The following is a 19,076-nucleotide window of genomic DNA, read 5'->3' on the forward strand; positions in this document are numbered from 1 at the left end:
TCAATTATTTTCTTTCTTTTTTAAGTTGAGTGCAGGGGAGGAGAAATTTATATTTCTGCGATGTAAAGTAAATATAAAGAAAATTCAGCATTTTCATTTTGGTAACATAATATAAACACACTTGCCTACCTCTTTCAGAAGGGGGAATTATACTATCCTTTAATGTCAGTAACAAGTCGAAGAATTTGTACTTTTCACTTTGAAAATATATGAAAACTATTTTTGTGAATTCTCTTTACATTTTCTTTATAACATTACCTTACTGTGACTTTAGGAATCGCTGTAGTCTTATAGCAATAATGGCACACAGGTTTAACAAAATTGATAAAATTCGGCAAAAGTTCATGAATTTTGAACAGGTTGTCCTATTTTCTTCAAACTTCACTACAGTATACGACTGATAATTCTGTATTTACTAAATTAACATGTAGGAACTTGAGGTAAATTCTCCTATGAAACTTATCATTGCCATGTCATTGCAACTGCACCATAATTTAATGAGCCACTTTTACAATACAATGCAATACAATGCAACAATAAAATACAATACGATACAATACAATAGTGGTATTTATGAAATGTTCTGAACATACAACGCGTGAACATGACTGTATCACAGTTCACAAAATAATATTAAACTGAGATTAAGGGCATGGGCTAATATATTGCATAGTTTGATATGTATAATTGATTGATTAATTATAGAAGAAAAAGCAGTCAAGGACTTTGGGGAAAACTGCCAGAGATGGTGATTTCGGGATACTCTGGGCGAGCTGATTCCATTATAGGCGCGGGACAACAGCCGAGAAGGATTTGTCTCCTTTACGAGTAAGAGTCCTTGAGATGGATAGTATACGGTTGGGTCTTTAGAGTTTTCCCATGGACTTCGCTCCTAAAAGCTTATTCAGTGAAAATCTGTGTGCATACAGAGTATAAAGTCAACTTAAAACGTGGAGTCAAGGTTTCCTTGAATCCATGAAGTATAGTGGCCCCACACAGTCATCAGATATCATTCTCTACTTCACTCGATGGGTACTGTAATCCCTAGCGTAGCGTGTCATTGAAAGCTGTAACCTATAAGAGTTCCTGTCGCTGTAGTTCTCTTAGAATGGTGATCTATGGAGCAAAGAAAACAATGGCTTTTAAATGGCTAGGTATCAATTAAAAATCTTTCCATTTACGCCATAAATAAAACTATGTGCTTCGGATCATTCGTCAGAGTAGTGGATTCATGAACGTACCATTGTATTGTATACAATGAATATAGGCCTATCTATAGCTATACATAATTATACATAACACATCTGAGACGGAAAAGTGACCAGGAGATGACTTCAGAAATAAGAATTTGGACTACTAGTATGTGCGAAGGTCGTACATAGGGTTCTTCTAATACGATCGTCACTTTATCCCTTATTTCCTTTGTGAATCAAATTGTGAGTAGAGGATTTTTAGTACAATTATGTATCTTAATAATTGGGCAGTAATTAACTGTTGCTCATGACATGTAATCATTGCCCAATCGTAGTGATCATTAGCTGGGACATCATGTGCTGAATGTTAAGACTGTCAAAGTTACGGGTTTAGAGATGGTGGTGTCCATGCTTACCCCACCACGTCCTGTTGTGGGAACTTCTTATCTCTTGCAAGCTCATAGAATATTGTTATCAAGTCAGGGGATGGGTTATTTGTTCTTGATTGATGTTGACGTAGTTATCAGAATTGAATTAAAAAAAGAACAAACGGACATGTATGTGCCTTATTCTAACATTAAGATACTGTCAAAATTCTGAATATCATTTCAGACAGGTAAACATGCATACTTTCGGAAGCTACAGAAATCTTAAACCCCACTTATAGATAGGCAAATGATAACCCTATATGGCCTGTTTGCATTGTCACGAAAACGCACCTGTTTCTGCGCCACCGACCCGAGCCACTGTTCTCTCTCCATAGAATTTATTCTTCTCAATGCCCCCTCTATGTCACGGACTTTCTTCCTGTTTTTCTGCTCCCTGTGCTCGTTCACCGAATTACTGCAACAACATAAAATAACACCATCAGAAAGATATTACACGAGTTCTCTCCTTTGTTACGATCAACCATATCATATCATGTAGTACAAATTTGTTGAATTTTAAGGGCAAAACTAAATGGTATAAAAGTGAAAGAATGGTGTTTAAATAGGACCTAAAAGGAGATACACGGTGAGAATAAGCGAAGGGAGACAGACAGGCACACAGACAGTCACACAGACAGTGAGTGAGCAGATTCAAGGAAAGCATGTATCATTTTGTCACAAGACTGAAAATGACATTCAATTTTCATAATTTGCAGGGGTTTTGTGTTTTTAAAATCTTTTTGCCTGAGAGAGGGGCAAAAAGGATTCGGAAGGGAGTTTTGAGATTGTAATGAGGTGAAGGACAGAATTTAAGGGTTACAATCACAGTCATGCTAGTAATTCTCAATGGATCGACTTGCCTTTCAACGATGAGGAAACACTGCGAATCGATCGCCCTGGCTCTCCCCTTGGCCTGCACCGTGCCGATTTCGTTGCTCACGAAGTTGTATCTGATGATGAAATTGCAGGCAGGGACGTCGAGTCCTTCTTGCACGATGTCAGTGGCTACCAGAACGTTAGCCCGCCCTGTTACGTCATGGAAAATGACAGTAAGAATCCATTAGTGTTTCATGAAATTTCGTCACTGAGGGGAGGAAATGACACAATTTGACACAGATCTCCATTCAATCTGCTGATGGTAAATGGACAGAATCATGTGATTGTAATCATAATCCATGATAGGTATTGTATATAGTTAAGAATCAAGGTAATAAACTTAACACCAAATCAGAACATTGGGGGAACTTAAAAAAGAAAATAGCATTGGTCTTGCATTTTCAAAATACTCCTACAGCCCTCTAATCGTCATTGCCATGTTTATTGATAATGGTTCAGTATGTGTGTATGGTGTCTATGTACTCATTGTCGTGCTATGATGCGGGTGTCCCGATTTTCCACACCTGTTCGGAACTCTTGGAGCGCTGCCTCCTGTTTAGCTTGTGTCTGGGCGTCCTCCACCGCCTTTCCTTGACCTACCACTCTGGTTGCTCGTAGTGCTATGTTATACTTCGACAATTTGCCCCTGATGCTGTGATTAATGAAATCCAAAAGGGCAGTCGTAGCAAAGCGAGTCCGTGCCAAGATAATGCCTGTAGGTAAATGTAAGTATACAGAGACAACGACTGTTCATCAAACTGCGAAGTAAATTGCATACCTTGCGTCCTGTAATATCAATATACGATATGACCAATTAACAGAAGAGTAATCAATTTTATATTAAACTTGTACGGCAGAAAATAATGTTATCTTTCTTTCATTTCTTTATTTCATTTAACAATGTTATCATTTGATCCAATAAACAACAACAAAAGTAATATTTTAGCAAGAGTTCCGCAGCAAATCGGGCATTATGAAGTACAGCTATATTCAATTCAATTCATATGATTCTATTTCCATATAAAGTAATACGAGGTAATATACATAACGCTTACATGAGTAAAGAATTTCAAATCACACAAATTTCAATAATACATAATACAGTCATAGTGATTTAGTCTTTATATTTCGATAAATGAACACGTAAGCAACTAAAAGTATAAATTATTTGTAACTGTATATATGGAAAAGAGAAATTAACATGAAAAATAAAGCTTGTAAATTTTGTGGATTACTCTATTGGAAGAAAAATTCAGCTCAAGATCAGTCAAGGACTCCATGTATGAAAAGCTTGACATCGTGACGTCAGACGAAACGGACAGAGAGAAAAGACTACAACAAGAACAAGACCGCAAACAATGGGGCACGCCTACTCCTAAATGACTAAGGCATCATGGTTTTATTACGGAAAATGATGATGAATTCCCCTAATAAGCTAAATTAAATCTAAGCTCTACGAGTTGATCCTGCAACAGCCATTAAAATGCCAAAAGCGCGATCAGAACTAGATTAGGATGGATACCTCTTGCATCAGCCCTTTGTCGGAACATTTCTTCAAGAAGCTGTACTAGAGACTTCAGCTTGGGTATCTCTAGCGGGTGCTCATGTTCGGCAAGCCGTTTGAGTTGTGGAAGCCGCTTCTCATATGTTTGGCGACAGGCTTTACCTACAGGCAGAGAGTCAAAGTCTTCGCGAGCCTGCTCGAGGAACTTGTCCATGGCCAGCAGAACATAGCGTCCTGGTAGATCCTCGAAAGTCATCAACGCCAGGTTGAGCTTGAAAAGGTAAGACGCAACAGCAAGATAGCCAGAGATTTTCTTTTCCCGTGCGTTTGCCATCACTGGTCCAATCCAGGTCTGGTAGTCCTCGGATCCGTAATTAGGTGTCTTATCGGTGACGTCAACTCTTAGGTATTGTACAAGTTGGTTTCGTTCGATTTCCATCATGGTTTCTTTCAGAAGGTTAATGAAAGAACTCGAAACTTGTGATGGCCGCCGAGGTTCTGTTGCAATAATGTCATCGAGTTCTGGTGGGTTGTTGATACTTTGAAGTTCTGAATAGGTAAATTAATATATTAAACTATAGCCATTACTAAGTTCAACATAAAATTATACATTTTGACAGTCAAATGACAATAGGGCATTTCTTGAAACTAGAACTCATCGCTGGAGGGACAGCATATCTGTATGTTGCGCCGATATTCGCTTCAGTGCAGAAGATAAAAGTATTTCCTACAGTGATTCAAGGCTCGACTGAATCTTAATAACATTAGAAATCATTATCTTACGACTTTGCCAAATTTTTGGTTTCTGAGTAAAAGAAATGAATTTGCAGCTTTCCTAAGAAGCTGTAAAAAAGTTTTACTATACCGGCCTACGTTTATCAACGAATGTAATGTATCAATATTTCATTGATGACGTTTAATTCGGACACTGCAAAACGTTATTGATCTTTGAGTCATCCTGCCGGCGGCTGTCGTAACTGTAAGAATGTATCCTTCGACCGATACGGCCACAGAATTATCTACTGGGTATCAAACGCAATCTGTTGAAGAGAATTAGAGCAAAGTTATCGAGTCAATTTTGAGTATTAAGATCGCCTCTCAGTGTTCATGTGCTCCTGCAGGGAGCAATGCTGAATTTTGAATGAAGCAATATCACCAAATCATTTGAAGGCGATAAAATTTCTTCATATATTTTTCATACCTTAGAACATAAGTTATAAGGTATACAAAAGTGTGTGTTGTTTTTTTTTTATAGTAAGGTGGTTGCACGGTCACTGCACGTTGAACTTGATAAATGGAATAAAATCAACTAGCAAAATGGTAGAAGTTACATCGAAACTGAACTTATAATATAATCAGAAAATAGAGGGATTTAGAAATATCACATGTCTTCCAAACTGTGGTTCTGCCCATAGCAACCATCATATTGTATGTAAATCAAGTGAAATGATGTGACTGTCATCGCCTTCGAGCTTCCGAATATAAACCTGCACATAAATCTTCACTCAGGTTCTTCTTTTTTTCAGTACAATAATACTGTATCAATAAGAATGTTCAGAGCCACGTTCATCACTTTATCATAGTTTTTTTTTTTTATAACCAAGCAATCATGACTTTTCACGAGGTAGAGGTTGTCATAATTAAAGAAATTGACCGACACATGATTTTAATGAGATTCTCGTGCCCCAAAATCATGGCAGCATGATGGAACGATAAGTTTAAACAAGTGTAAGTTTCACATTCCATAACTTTCTCAGTAACTTCTCTAACTGCACATGACAGTTGCGATCAGTGTTTCGTGAGAACAAGTGTAAGTTTCGAATTTCGTATATTTCTTGATTTCTGTCCATATTTAATGGCACTTCTCCCCTTGTTTGTTTAAATCTATCACTGCAACCTTAAGTGGAGAAGTGAAATCGATTGTTTACCTCTTTGGTTGGCCTCTTCTGTGACGGTCTTCACTCCAGAACAATCCAGGTTCGCACAGAGATCGATGATGTGTTGCACTGCGTCCTTAGATCCACCCATACCCACTGATGCCGTCAGTCCTGGATAAACGACATTAGTATAATTTATGCATACATAATACACATGGATTGTATTCCGTAGTAAATTCTCGTTTGTTTTGTCCCGAAAAAGATTGAATTTGAATGGTAGTAATGCACGTATTTTTATTCCTCATTACAAATCTATAATTCTAAATCTTATATGAAAGTAAATATGAATTTTAGGTCGATTATAAAGACAAGCTGCCCAATAATCCTCCTCTAAGCATAATTGATATTTACTGCAGAATTATCAACGGCCGCGAGAAACATCGTTATGACATTATAATGCTGTAAAATGACAAGACTGGCTACATCATAAAAACACACTCATACATAAATTGACCAACTTTGTAATTTTATGGATCTTGAGAATGAATGAATGTGACTCGTTAAATATTCACAGATGTAATATTTTGGCACATACATAACGACTCATCATTAAACAACTAGGGAGGATTGGTTGTCGCCACAATCATCTTGGAATGATGCGTCGAGTAATTCCATCCACCTACATCAAATTTACTATGCTGAAAGACAGCAGGGACAAAACAAATTGCAACAAAGTATTAATTTTCCCTATATTTCCCTACCCCCACCCCTGCAAATCCTGGATTGGTCGGTTCAGCTAAAGAGAAGCTTACCGATGATTTGGGGTAGACGACCAAACGGTCTCCCGACTAACCAACTGCCTCTTTTCTTCTTATCCTGATCGATGAGTCGTTTTTTCTCCAGAATGTACTCTCTCATAATCTCATTGTAGGGATGATTCAGTGTTGTGTGGTGGCACTCGTCGAACACTAGCATGGATAACTCCTGGAATGTGAAGTTGCCCTCACGGATAGCGTTGACCAAGATCTGGGCGGTTATCATCAGTGCCTTGGTTTGCGGGTGCTCGAAATTTTTCCGGAATTGCTGAGTCTTGGTGACGATGATGGCGGAACTTTGATCGAAGAGATCCAGGAAAGCGTCGCGTTGTTGACTCTTCAGGTGCCGCGTCGGCACAATGAATAGGGCTGTACCAAATTCAACAAGCAGGAACCACAAATAAAATGTGTACTCAAATCATGTAGGGAAGGTTGAGTTAGGTATATGGCATCGAGTACGACATTAGTTTGGAACAACAATACTTCTCTTATCACCTTGCAAAATGCTTCGAACTTCATTACATGTTTTATTAATATTGTAAAAATCTGTTTTAAAAACAATTTATCCCACAACAGATGACGAAATCCAAGCAAATCCTACAATTCAAAAACAAATGAATAACTTTTCAATAACGAAGGGCTATTGACGGAGAACTCGTTTTAGTTGACTAAATATCATTCTTGATTTTAATCTGCTGTAATGAAAAAAAAAATAATTGAAAGTATTAGATCATGACACATGACGAATACTAGAATTATATAACCACAGAGATACAGACAATGCTTATAATGGCTCGGGAACGCAAGAGGTGTCTAACAAAGTCTACAAATTTAGTCGTCCTTTCATGATTTAACAAAAATGCTCTCACAGAGAAAAGCATGAAGAGAGCACTGCAAAGATGAAATAAACGCACAAGGAATTAATACATGTATCATCCTATTATACATAATCTAGTTTGGTTGAGATAGAGTAGACAGAGGAAGAGAGAGCGAGAAGTTGTCGCGGGAAAACTTTGATGCAGTGGTAATGGAGCTTGGGAATGTACAATGCCAGAAATGGACATTCACGGCAAAGTCAATCAATATGGTAAGAAAGAGAAAGCGTGGTCCGAGATGAAGAGCAAATAGGCCACGAGACGCGGACACAAACATTCTTATGGTATATATAAAGTGTCAATGCAATCGTTTTGAGAAGGCGTCTCAATTCAGTAGAATTATCATTTTGTGGCACAGTATAAGTAGCGTTTTTCATTTTCAAGTACATATAATTACATGCAGGTCAGTCAAAACTACAAACAACAATATTGTCCATTTTCTGCTGTCCAAAATATCTTCAAGTTGAGTGAGACGCAGTAAAGCCTCAACATTAATGCACGTCATTCACGCAGTTTTGTAGGTTTACAATCTGATTGGGACGAAGTAATGCCTGTATTCAACGAAATCTTTCAAAATTTCTTAACAGCATTATGAGGATCTGATGAAAACACAATTTCATTTCCGGAATAATTTTGCTTCCAACGATTACTTCATTCACCGATGCATATTTGTGTGTGTGTGGGGGGGGGTGTGGGTGTGTGTGTGTGTCTTGTTATTGTTGAATGGAATGCTTGTGTATGTTAGCATTGTGAAAATGAACAGACTTGAATTACATAAAGGAAATCAACGCAGCGTATAACATCTTCAGAATCTCACGTTTTCTAGCGTTAAAACACACAAAAACGAGAAACACGATAACCCATGTACTTCTTTCCATCCACTCTTCTGCTATATCTATAGTTGAAATTAACAGTATAGTCAGACGTAGAAAAAGGTTTCGAGGAGATGTGCAACTCCAACGACAAAAATAGCGATTTCTTGCAATAACATAGCACAAAGTTCGACACTGCGCGTGAATAATTAGATATTCAAAGTCAAGATCATGGACAAACACGTCCTTAAATACACTATTAAATCATGTAAAGAATGCATGTCTGAGCAAATTTAACTATATAGGCAAACACCCTTATATATTAATGGCACTGGAACATTTCTTTGTATTTCATTAAACGCGATGTGATTTTACGAGCAGAATTACACTATAAAGAGTCACGAGAACTTTGTCAAACCAAAGTTTGTGAGTTTACGATTACACAAGGTAAAAGTTAGAGTGAGTGCACAATGTTGACATTAAGGGTGGTCCCGTAATACAGACTGCCACTTCCTTGTACAAACCCACATAAAGTGAATCAATCGGTTAGGGGAAATTGACGCCTGGAAGCTGCAGACATTCGGACGACTTTGAAAGCTAAGCCATTTGATTTTCCATTGTGTATATATAAAAAAAAGGGTTTAAACTGAATGATCACGATATCACCATTTATACGTGTAAACAAAATAATTAATGATAAAAAATTCATTGACCCCTGCCTGTGACCTTTGACCTTGTGGTGACCATCCATTCCCCAAGGGACATCTACCATCCAAGTTTGGTCACGAATGGAGTTATGGATCAGTAGTTATGACCCACAATAGAAATGCACCATAAAAACTTAACATTGGGCCCTAAAGTTCATTGACCCCTGCCTGTGACCTTTGACCTTGAGGTGACCTTCATATATGGCAAAACGTGAAACTTTGTATGACCCCTCTTCCCTCGAAGTTTGATTGCAATTGAAGCCCAGAGTAAAGAGTTACTTAAGTTTTTGTAGCGTTACGGACAGACGACGGACGGACGGACGGACGGACGACGGACGGACAGACGCCGCAGGCGATCCCTTAGTCTTCCCTCACCTACGATGGATTCGACAAAAAGCTACCATCATTTCATGAAAGAAAACACGATGAATGCAAAGTGTCAAATCCAGAATATTTGGACAGTAATAACGGTGACAGAATTATGTTTTCTTCATCTTCTCTTTTCCAATTCAATTCAATTCAAAGGTTTTATTTTCACTTCTTTCAACAGTATGTATACAAAAAAAGTATAAATTCGACATGCATTTTCCGATGAAAATGTTAATGTGTACGCCAAACGAATCCCTACACCCATATCATGTATGGTTCTACAAGTTTTGTATAACAAATTATTTTGTACAATAAACTTAATATCGTGATCGAAACTTTATAGGTTTGTACATGATCAATTATCAGTGATAAATTTGGCTGTTCTCTGCGTGTACTAAACAACCCCAATACTATACAAAGCTTTCCGAGGTGACATAGCGCCGCAGTCTATGTCGAGCAAAAAAAGAAAAAATATTTCCCCCTTTTCGAGCTTGTCCTCATAATATGTCTCATCCCAAAACGCTAAATGTAATATCGACCCTGAATGTAATACACCTTAACCCTAAATGTAATAACAACCCTAGATGTAATACATTTTAACGCGAAATGTAATAATCGAGTCAACCCTAAATGTAATAACCAGAGACAACCCTAAATGTAATACGTGTCAACCGTAAATGTGATAACAACCCTAAATGTAATACATGTCAACCCTAGAAGTAATATCGACCCTAAATGTAATACTTTTTAACCCTAAATGAAATATCGACCCTAAATGTTATACTCCTTAACCCTAAATGTAATAACAACCCTAAATGTAATACATTTCAACCCTAAATGTAATATCGACCCTAAATATAATACATCTTAACGCTAAATGTAATAACAACCCTAAATGTAATACATTTTAACGCTAAATATACTTACAATCCTAAATGTGATTCATGTCAACCATGCAAATGTAATACATTTTGACGTTTAATGTAATTACGACCCTAAATTTAAAAACCTGAGTGTAACCAACGCAGAATATCGGGCAAAAGGTCAGGGGTATATATACGAAGGGGATATGACGCAACTTTTTATAGCACTCTTTTAAGAGCAGCAATAGTTGCTTAGATTTGTTTTTGTTGTTTACCAAGGTAAAAATCACATAGTCTTATTAATTCCTTTGTTTGCTGCAAAGTTAATGTTGTTAATTAAGTCCATGTTATAGTCTTTAAATCTATACTTTTATCATACAATCAAATAAACATTTTGTATTCCAATCTTCAATTAGTGTTCATGATTGTTTACAGTTTTGTTGAAAAAGAAAAAAATGGGCAAAATTATTTGCAAGGAAATTCTGAATATGAATAATATTGCAAGAAAAAAAACATATGCCTACTGATGAAACGGGATGATAGAGCGAGTAGATTGAGAAAATTAGAATTAGAAAGATTTAGAAAGATTTCGCAAAACTTTTATGAACTATCATTATCTATATAATGTTTCAATGACGAAATATCTGTCACACATTGACATGGCAGCAAATCACTGGCCGAAATAATTAGCCTCATGACATTGTTCACGACTCCTGGCAATCACTACTATACTTAGTAACACGAAACTGGGACAGTATTGGTCGTGGGGAGGGTACACGAAATAATTTCAAAAACGCCCCTAAAGCAAAAGGAAATAGATGTCTTTTTTATCATCTTTGAGTCACCATTTGTATATTGACTTTCCTATGATAAATGAATGTATGAGTAAGGCAAACTGACTTAACTTTTGCCCATTTTTCCTTTTCAACAAAACTGTAAGCAATCATGAACACTGAATAAAGATTGGAATATAAAATGTTTGTGTGATTTAATATGATAAAGGTAATAGATTTAAAAATTATGTCACATGGACCAAATTAACTTTGCAGCAAACAATGGATTAAATAAGACTGTGTGATTTTTACCTGGGTAAACAACAAAAACAAATACAACCAACTACTGCTGTTCTTTCAAGAGTGCTACAGAAAGTTGCGTCATATCCCCTTCGTATACTCCCTGACCTTTTGCCCGATATTCTGCGTTGGTTACACTCTCTATAATGAGGTTTATTAGATTTAGGGTCGTAATTACATCAAGTGTTGAAATGTACTAGTATAATAGGGTTAACATGAATTACATTGAGGATTATAATTACATTTAGCGTTGAGATGTATAATTATATTACATTTAGGGTCGATATTACATTTAGCGTTAAGATGTATTACATTAAGGGCCGATATTACATTTAGGGTTGAAATGTATTACATTTAGGGTTAAGGTGTATTACATTTAGGGTCGATATTACATTTAGGGTTAAAAAAAGTATTACATTTAGGGTCGATGTTACATTTGGGGTTGACATGTATTACATTTAGGGTTGTCTCCGGTTATTACATTTAGCGTTAAAATGTATTACATTTAGGGTTGACTCGATTACAGTATTTCATTTAGCGTTACAATGTATTACATCTAGGGTTGTTATTACATTTAGGGTTAAGGTGTATTACATTTAGAGTCGATATTACATTTAGCGTTGATATTACATTTTACTAACAGGAGTGATACACTCATGCTCTCGTTGCAAGCTCAATGAGAGAGCAGCGGAATCAAAGGCGTGCATTTCTTTGTCTGGTCGGCCGTCGGTGATATGGAGAAGCAAATTTTGGTTGAAAGTTTTACGGTCCAGTTCAGTCTCAGAAGGTCTCAGTCATCTCCTATATCTTATCCTACCGTAGTCAGGCATCTTAAGTCAGCAGTGACATTATTTGATGTCAGTGGAGAATTTTTTTGACAACTACCGATCTGGAATTCCCCAAATGTAGTCTCTTCAAACGGACCTTACATTATTTCCCATAATACTTGATCCATCGGTTTCCACACATATATAGCACTATTAGACATTGCTAGAGGTGATATTACAGACTTATTCGAAATTTTTACCTATCAATTAATTATCCACATCAAATGTGATTGATAAAATAAAGTGAAGAACTTCTTTTTGCTAAGACAAAGATCTTGATAATCACAATTCCTGCGTATGCTTTGAGTATTTCCTCATAAATTACTAAAATCCTGTCTTCTAAATGGTTTGGAAGGTTTGAAAGCTAAAGATGGCTCCAATATTCATCAGAGCTGTAAATGGCTATACACAGTCCTGTCGCCGCACAGCCAACAGCACGGCGTCTAATCGGGCTAGTAAACTTAGGCCCCCATCTCACTAGGAAGGCGACCATGGCGACCATGGCGACCATGGCGACCATTGCGATCTGTGACGATTTAACAAATCGTGGCGCGATAGTCGTCCTTCTCCATTTTTTGACCCCGAGGGGATTACACCACGATTTCTCCACGCTCAACCCGCGCTATTATAGGCGATAGCGCCACAATGATAATGCGACTCTGCCACGTTGTTGCCGCATTTCCAGGCCGACAAGTCGCGCTGCTTCTGCGATCGAACCGACTGTGTTGCGATATTCGTACGCTTATCAAAACGTCGCTACAACAGTGATACGATCGGAGCGACAGTGATACGTTTACGCCGGGCTCTTGCTACGATCTCAAGCAATCGGGGTATAAAATATGTTTTATGATTGAATTTCTTCAGGCAGTTGTCAGTGTCAAACCAACATGGACATGCAGAATATGGTTTTACCCTTACATCTTAGCATTCGAGAACACATCAGTTAGAACCTGATGTGAAATTGCACTATTAGTTAAGTCATCAATTCACTTAAAAGGGTATAATAAGTATATGATATTAAAGAACCGGCTTACGAGCAAACTACAAATTGTATCCTACAATGAGGCAATTCTATGAAGATATATTTGAAAAGATTACAACTCAATTCACTTTCATTGACTTAGAATGGTGTATGACATTCAAACAATTTAATAAACAGAGTAGATTTGTACTGAGTATTACGTAGAAAAGTGAATTTTATACGTTTTTCTCCATCTCCACCTTCCTGGTCTGTGCAACACTTCTATCGTTCATGGTTGGTTCCTGTTGCGTAATACTGTAAAAGTGGTAATTTTCATGGGCGATGGGGGCCCCTTTCGATGCGCATGAGTTACGCCCAACGCGTTGCTACCCTGTCAGAACTACGAATGTGGCGCTTTTAATGCGCTCGTGAGGCGATGGTGATAGGCTCTAAAACCACGGCGATCGGTCGCGACCTCGCTACGGAAGTTTTGGACATGTTCAAAACTTCCGTAGCGAGGTCGCCGACCATGGCGATGGTGGCGATCCTCCGCGCTTCTGAACCGCTCAAGATACGATGGAGAAGATTTAAAGCGATCAAGCCACGATTCGCCGCGCATTGTCGATTTTTGATGATCGTAACGGAATCGCCGTCTAGTGAGATGGGGGTATTATAAAGTTTTAGTCAATAGGCCTAATGGTAGAATTGATGGTATAAATTGTATACGGATAAGCTAAATTTCACTCTGTCTTTAACTCTGTTTCCTCGGCTACAGCTGGTGTTGGTAGAATTACTCTTGAACGGTTTCTGGAATGCTTGAATAGCAGACGATAACCATCATATGACAGGCCCGTAGCCGGGGGGGGGGGGGGGGGGGGGGTGTGCGTCGGGTGCGTACGCACCCCCCCCCCCCCCAAAATTCTGAAAGGTCCAATTTTTCATAATAACGGTTTTTAGCAATTCTCAAGATAACAATCCAAATAAATATAAAGACACATTATTATGCTACGTAAATGTGGAAGAGTACGTTTAACAATGTTAAAAATAATTGTACGAAACCCTTTTGTTGTATGAACCATCGGATCGTCCCCATGCACGCAAACACAAATGTTATGTATCAATTTGTGCGAGCTATTATTATATTGGCACTGCATGCCATGGCCCTTGGCGCGTGTGACCGGTGTTTTTTTTTTTTTTTTTTCCACTGGCCGCCCGAGTACGTGCGATTCGTGGATGACATTGAGGTTGACACTTGCATTTTTTCACAGGAACAGAGGTAAGTGGATGAAAATCTAATAGCCTCAAGTTTACGTATAATGTTTTTATTATGATAAGAATTAAAGAAATTTCCTCGAAATTATAACTATAATCGAAAACCTGAGACATTTTATATCTACGTCTCACAAAGATATAGTACATGTATATAAGTACATGTTGGCATGATAATGCCTGGGGATAGATTATTATGTCAACTATTTTCCATTATGAATGCATGCTCCAATCAAATTGTGAAAAGGTGGTCATGAATTAGCATTTCTTACGAACGATCAGGAGAGACAAAATGAGTCGGATTGGATTACAATTCTCACTTACAGCTTTGTAGAAGTCTGAGTCAACAGTATCACACAGTACTTCAAGACGTATTATAGTACAAACGATTTCTTGAGCCTGCACCGTTTCAGGCTCTGTTCTGGATACAGCGGTAGAAACTCATTCTTTTCTTTCTTTTTTATTTTATCATTATTTACTAATCTCTTTTCTAACTTACAGGTAGCGGATTTCTTTGCAGGCCAAATTCGGAAATGTAGTGTTGATTATTACTTATACATTTTCTCATGTTGTGACAGTTCTATTGGTTCTCATTTTAAAGTTAGCCAAAACCCAAAAAAATTTTCACTTATAATTTCCAAAGAGTATTATGCAGGCACGCAAACTCATTTTAGTTGTATTTCATATAAATGTAATGGGTAAGAGGGTATGAGAGAGAATGGAAAGTGCTGAGCTATGAAGTAAAATGGTAAAGTAAAAAGTTTGTCAGATAGTATTACAAAAGAAACTCATTCTTTTTTTGTTTGTTTATTTTATCATTATTTACTTATCTCTCTTCTAACTTAAAGGTAGTGGATCTCTTTGCAGCCAGTGGCGTATCTAGGGGGGGGGGGGGGGCAAGGGGGGCATGTGCCCCGGGCGCCACTCCTTGGGGGCGCAAAAAAAAACGAAAAAAAAAAACGAAGAAGAAGAAGAAAAAAAAAACGAAGAAGAAGAAGAAAAAAGAAAAGAAAAAGAAGAAGAAGAAGAAGAAAAAAAAAACTCGCCCGGAAGGGGGAGGGAGAATGGTAAGGGGGGGGGGGGGCAGAAAACCAAATCAAACAAGATAAAAACAAAACATGATGACGCGGACAAAACGACAATGTTTATTGTGTTCACACAAACATTCTATGTTCTGTGAGCTGAAATACAAAAATTTTCGGCTCGCTCGCTGCGCTCGCTCGCCAAAATTTGTATAAAAAAGAAGGTAAGAACAAAACGTGATGATGACAAAATGGCAGTGTCTATTGTGTTCACACATGTCATTTTATATTTAGCAGGCAAAATGTTTCACGGAGCAGCGGCTGCAATTTCATTCCTTCTGAAGCGATCGCCCATTGGATCAAAAGAGGGCGTCAACGGTTTCGAACATACGGGGGGGGGGGGGCGCAAAAAAACAATAACAAATCAAACAAGATAAGAACAAAACGTAATGATGACGCGGAAATATACAAATTTCGGCTCACTCACTCGTACTAATTTAGAGTATTTTTTCAAGTCCTCAGTTTGTTGGTATAAATCGTTATCTATAAGGCCGTCACTATATTTTGATTAGAATTGTAAGATTTAATAAGCAAAAAATGACAAGAGTTTCATGATTTGTAAGCTGAAATACAAAAATTTTTCTGCTCGCTCGCTGCGCTCGCTCGCCAAAATTTGTTTAAAAAAAAGAGAAGAAGATAAGAACAAAACGTGACGATGACGCGGACAAAATGATAATGTCTATTGTGTTCACTCATGTCATTTTATATTTAGCAGGAAAAAATGTTACACGGAGCAGCGACTGCAATTTCATTCGTTCTGAAGCGATCGCCGATTGGATCAAAAGAGGACGCCAACGGTTTCGAACATACGGGGAAGGGGGGCGCAAGAAAAAAATAAAAAAAGATAAGAAAAAAACGTAATGATGACGCAGAAATATACAAATTTCGGCTCACTCGCTCGTACTAATTTAGAGTATTTTTTCAAGTCCTCAGTTTGTTGGTATAAATCGTTATCTATAAGGTCGTCACTATAATTGTGAGATTTAATAAGCAAGAAATGACAAGAATTCCATGTTTTGTAAGCTGAAATACAAAAATTTTCGGCTCGTTCGCTGCGCTCGCTCGCCAAAATTTATATAAAAAAAAATAAGAACAGTTCGTGATGATGACGAGGACAATTACAAATTTCAGCACACTCGCGCGCACTAATTTAGAGTACTTTTTAAAGTCCTCAGTTCTTTTGGTATAAATCGATATCTATAAGGCTGTCACTATATCTTGATTAGAATTGTAAGATTTGGTAAGCAAAAAATGACAAAAATTCCATGTTTTGTAAGCTGAAATACAAAAATTTTCGGCTCGCTCGCTGCGCTCGCTCGCCAAAATCTATCAAAATTCATTACATTTAAATCACCCTCAAAAAGATCCCTTTTAAGTGCTTGAAAAAGCATCATGCGGACTTTGTTTAAAGTCCCTACCGGGATGGGGTAGGGGTTGAACACTTTTTTTCAGAAATTAGGGGCGCAATTTTCGTGCTTGCCCCGGGCGCCGTTTTCCCTAGATACGCCACTGTTTGCAGCCAAAATTCGAAAATGCCCAGAGACAGCTAGTAACCAAATAACCTACTATAATTTAATAGATAAGAAATAACCATTCCAGTATGTGTCTTAAAGTAGTGTGCACAGTAAGACAGATCAAATCAAATACGAAAACATCTGAGCACTAAGCCTGAGGTCTGAATTTGCACTCAACTTCTTCCAATGGCTAACGGATGTTTAATTTTTGAATTTCACTGACCTCCAAATTTCACAAAGAAAACCTTCTTAGCATGATGGTTAATATGACATTTGACTGATATTGGAGATGTTTGCGAATCGGATCTACTACCTTTAATATTATTAATCTAAAATGATTATTTGAAAGTTCGGAAATGCTGGAAATATCCTACCACAAGGAGGCAAAATATAAATGGTTCACATTTACAATTCATTTTGTTTTAAAAATTTTCTTATTTATTTTCGTTTTTAACAAACTCGCATACCAGGCTTCAGGCCTGCTAACGCGGGTATACAATAGAAAAAATAAAAGTTAAAACAACACCAGGAAAATCACTATTCTCAATTTTGCGGCGCGCTACGCGCGCAGAGTCTCGAACACAATTAAACTTTGCAACTTCCTGGCAAAATGAGTTTTTACTATTTCCTAGATGAAATACCGTAACGCGATTGCATGCAACAGACAAAAATACAAATTTCCTCGAGACTTTAAAACGTCATTAAAACAGTCAAAATTTACAATTTTGTAGTTCGGTCGTCCAAAGAATATATATATATATATATATATATATATATATATATAATAGTGTGTGTGTGTGTGTGTGTGTGTGTCATCATTGGTATTGGTACCGAAGGTCCGTTTTTTTAGTGACCGCACCCCCCCCCCCTTGAAAAATCCTGGCTACGGGCCTGATATGCACCCTCGTGAGCCCCCCCCCCCCCCGTTACATGTAATTTCACACCTCTCTTCTGTGACTTTTATCTTGCTTTGAATTAACCAGCAGACGTTCGGTTTTATTAAGCATTTATGTTTGCTGAACTCCGACAAAACATAGAAAGCCCAGGCACCAAAAAAAAAAAGTGATAAATGAATAACAAAAACAAACCGTCTTTATCCTTGCATACAACTACAAAAACTGCATAGTGGAAAAGACGTGTATGAGAGCCATTGCAGGCCACACTAGTGATGAATCACGTGAGAAATCCCTTTCACTTGTCACATAAACTTACAGTTTACCTCTTATCTTGGTGGCCACTCACTCAAATGTATTCCTCCTACCGCGCTTACCTTTGAAACGCCTTCCTTCAGCCTCTGTCTCACGCATGCGGCGATGACACAGCCAGGCAGCCGTGTGCGTCTTGCCCGATCCGGTCGGGGCGCAGATGATGTAGTTGAACCCCTTGAGACCAGGGCCTGTTAATTCTCTCTGATAGCCCCGTAGCACCTTGCCCCGGATCGCTGCCATCTTCACATTAACCCCCGGACATTAACTCACAGAATGATTTTACCCTGTCTGTCACTTCCCCGGGTCTTTTCCTCTCCTTTACCCTCGGTCGTATTTCCTGTTAATATGAATCCTTCTGTGTCTCTCACGGCTATTGCAGGTGGTAAGAAGCTAGCAGTCAGTTGCGTTGTATACCTTGCAGTCACACGTCAGACTCCTCCATGCGTATTGCGCAAGTGGCGTTCAGCAACGCAGCTGATTGCAGGAAACGGCGAGACGACGTAGCACGGGGAATCCCCAATCGGGGAAATCCCCATTCAGATGTTGCTTGGCTTAGTAGCCGCCCTAGTGTACTTGATTCGATATCTACCTTCATTTCAGAGGACTTTCTATTTCCCACTTCTCACATGCCTATGTCGACGTCAAGGCAGTGTTACGAATGCACTGTGTTTTTGTCCTTTCCTTACCTTGAATTAATAACTATATTAGTCTATGACACCTGTTTAAATGGCACTTTCTTTTTTTAAAGATTATGTCAGAGGTTACTGAATTTTGGCAAAAGAAAATATTTCCAGTTAATACATTGTACTTCATTTCCGTGTGT

At 38.0% G+C, this 19,076-nt stretch overlaps 1 protein-coding gene across 1 annotated transcript; it reads right to left on the bottom strand.

Annotated features, from left to right (window-relative positions):
* Positions 1–1,074: 1,074 nt before the first annotated feature.
* Positions 1,075–18,493, bottom strand: LOC140240983 (interferon-induced helicase C domain-containing protein 1-like). The gene is made up of 8 exons (XM_072320758.1): positions 18,316–18,493; positions 6,691–7,062; positions 5,930–6,049; positions 4,020–4,550; positions 3,022–3,210; positions 2,482–2,647; positions 1,913–2,036; positions 1,075–1,116 (listed from the first exon to the last, which is right to left on the bottom strand). Exons 1-8 carry the CDS (start codon positions 18,491–18,493, stop codon positions 1,075–1,077), a joined length of 1,722 nt encoding a protein of 573 aa, XP_072176859.1.
* Between the last annotated feature and the right edge of the window lie 583 nt (positions 18,494–19,076).

The sequence above is a fragment of the Diadema setosum genome, chromosome 17 (genome assembly GCF_964275005.1).
Source record: "Diadema setosum chromosome 17, eeDiaSeto1, whole genome shotgun sequence".
NCBI lineage: Eukaryota > Metazoa > Echinodermata > Echinoidea > Diadematoida > Diadematidae > Diadema > Diadema setosum.

Excerpts from the sequence above, each read along its gene's own strand:
- LOC140240983 (XM_072320758.1), bottom strand. The coding sequence starts at position 18,493 with ATGGCAGCGATCCGGGGCAAGGTGCTACGGGGCTATCAGAGAGAATTA. Across the intron at positions 7,063-18,315 it reads TGAAGGAAGGCGTTTCAAAG|CCCTATTCATTGTGCCGACG; the intron begins GTAAGCGCGGTA and ends AATTTGGTACAG. Across the intron at positions 4,551-5,929 it reads AGAAGAGGCCAACCAAAGAG|AACTTCAAAGTATCAACAAC; the intron begins GTAAACAATCGA and ends TTACCTATTCAG.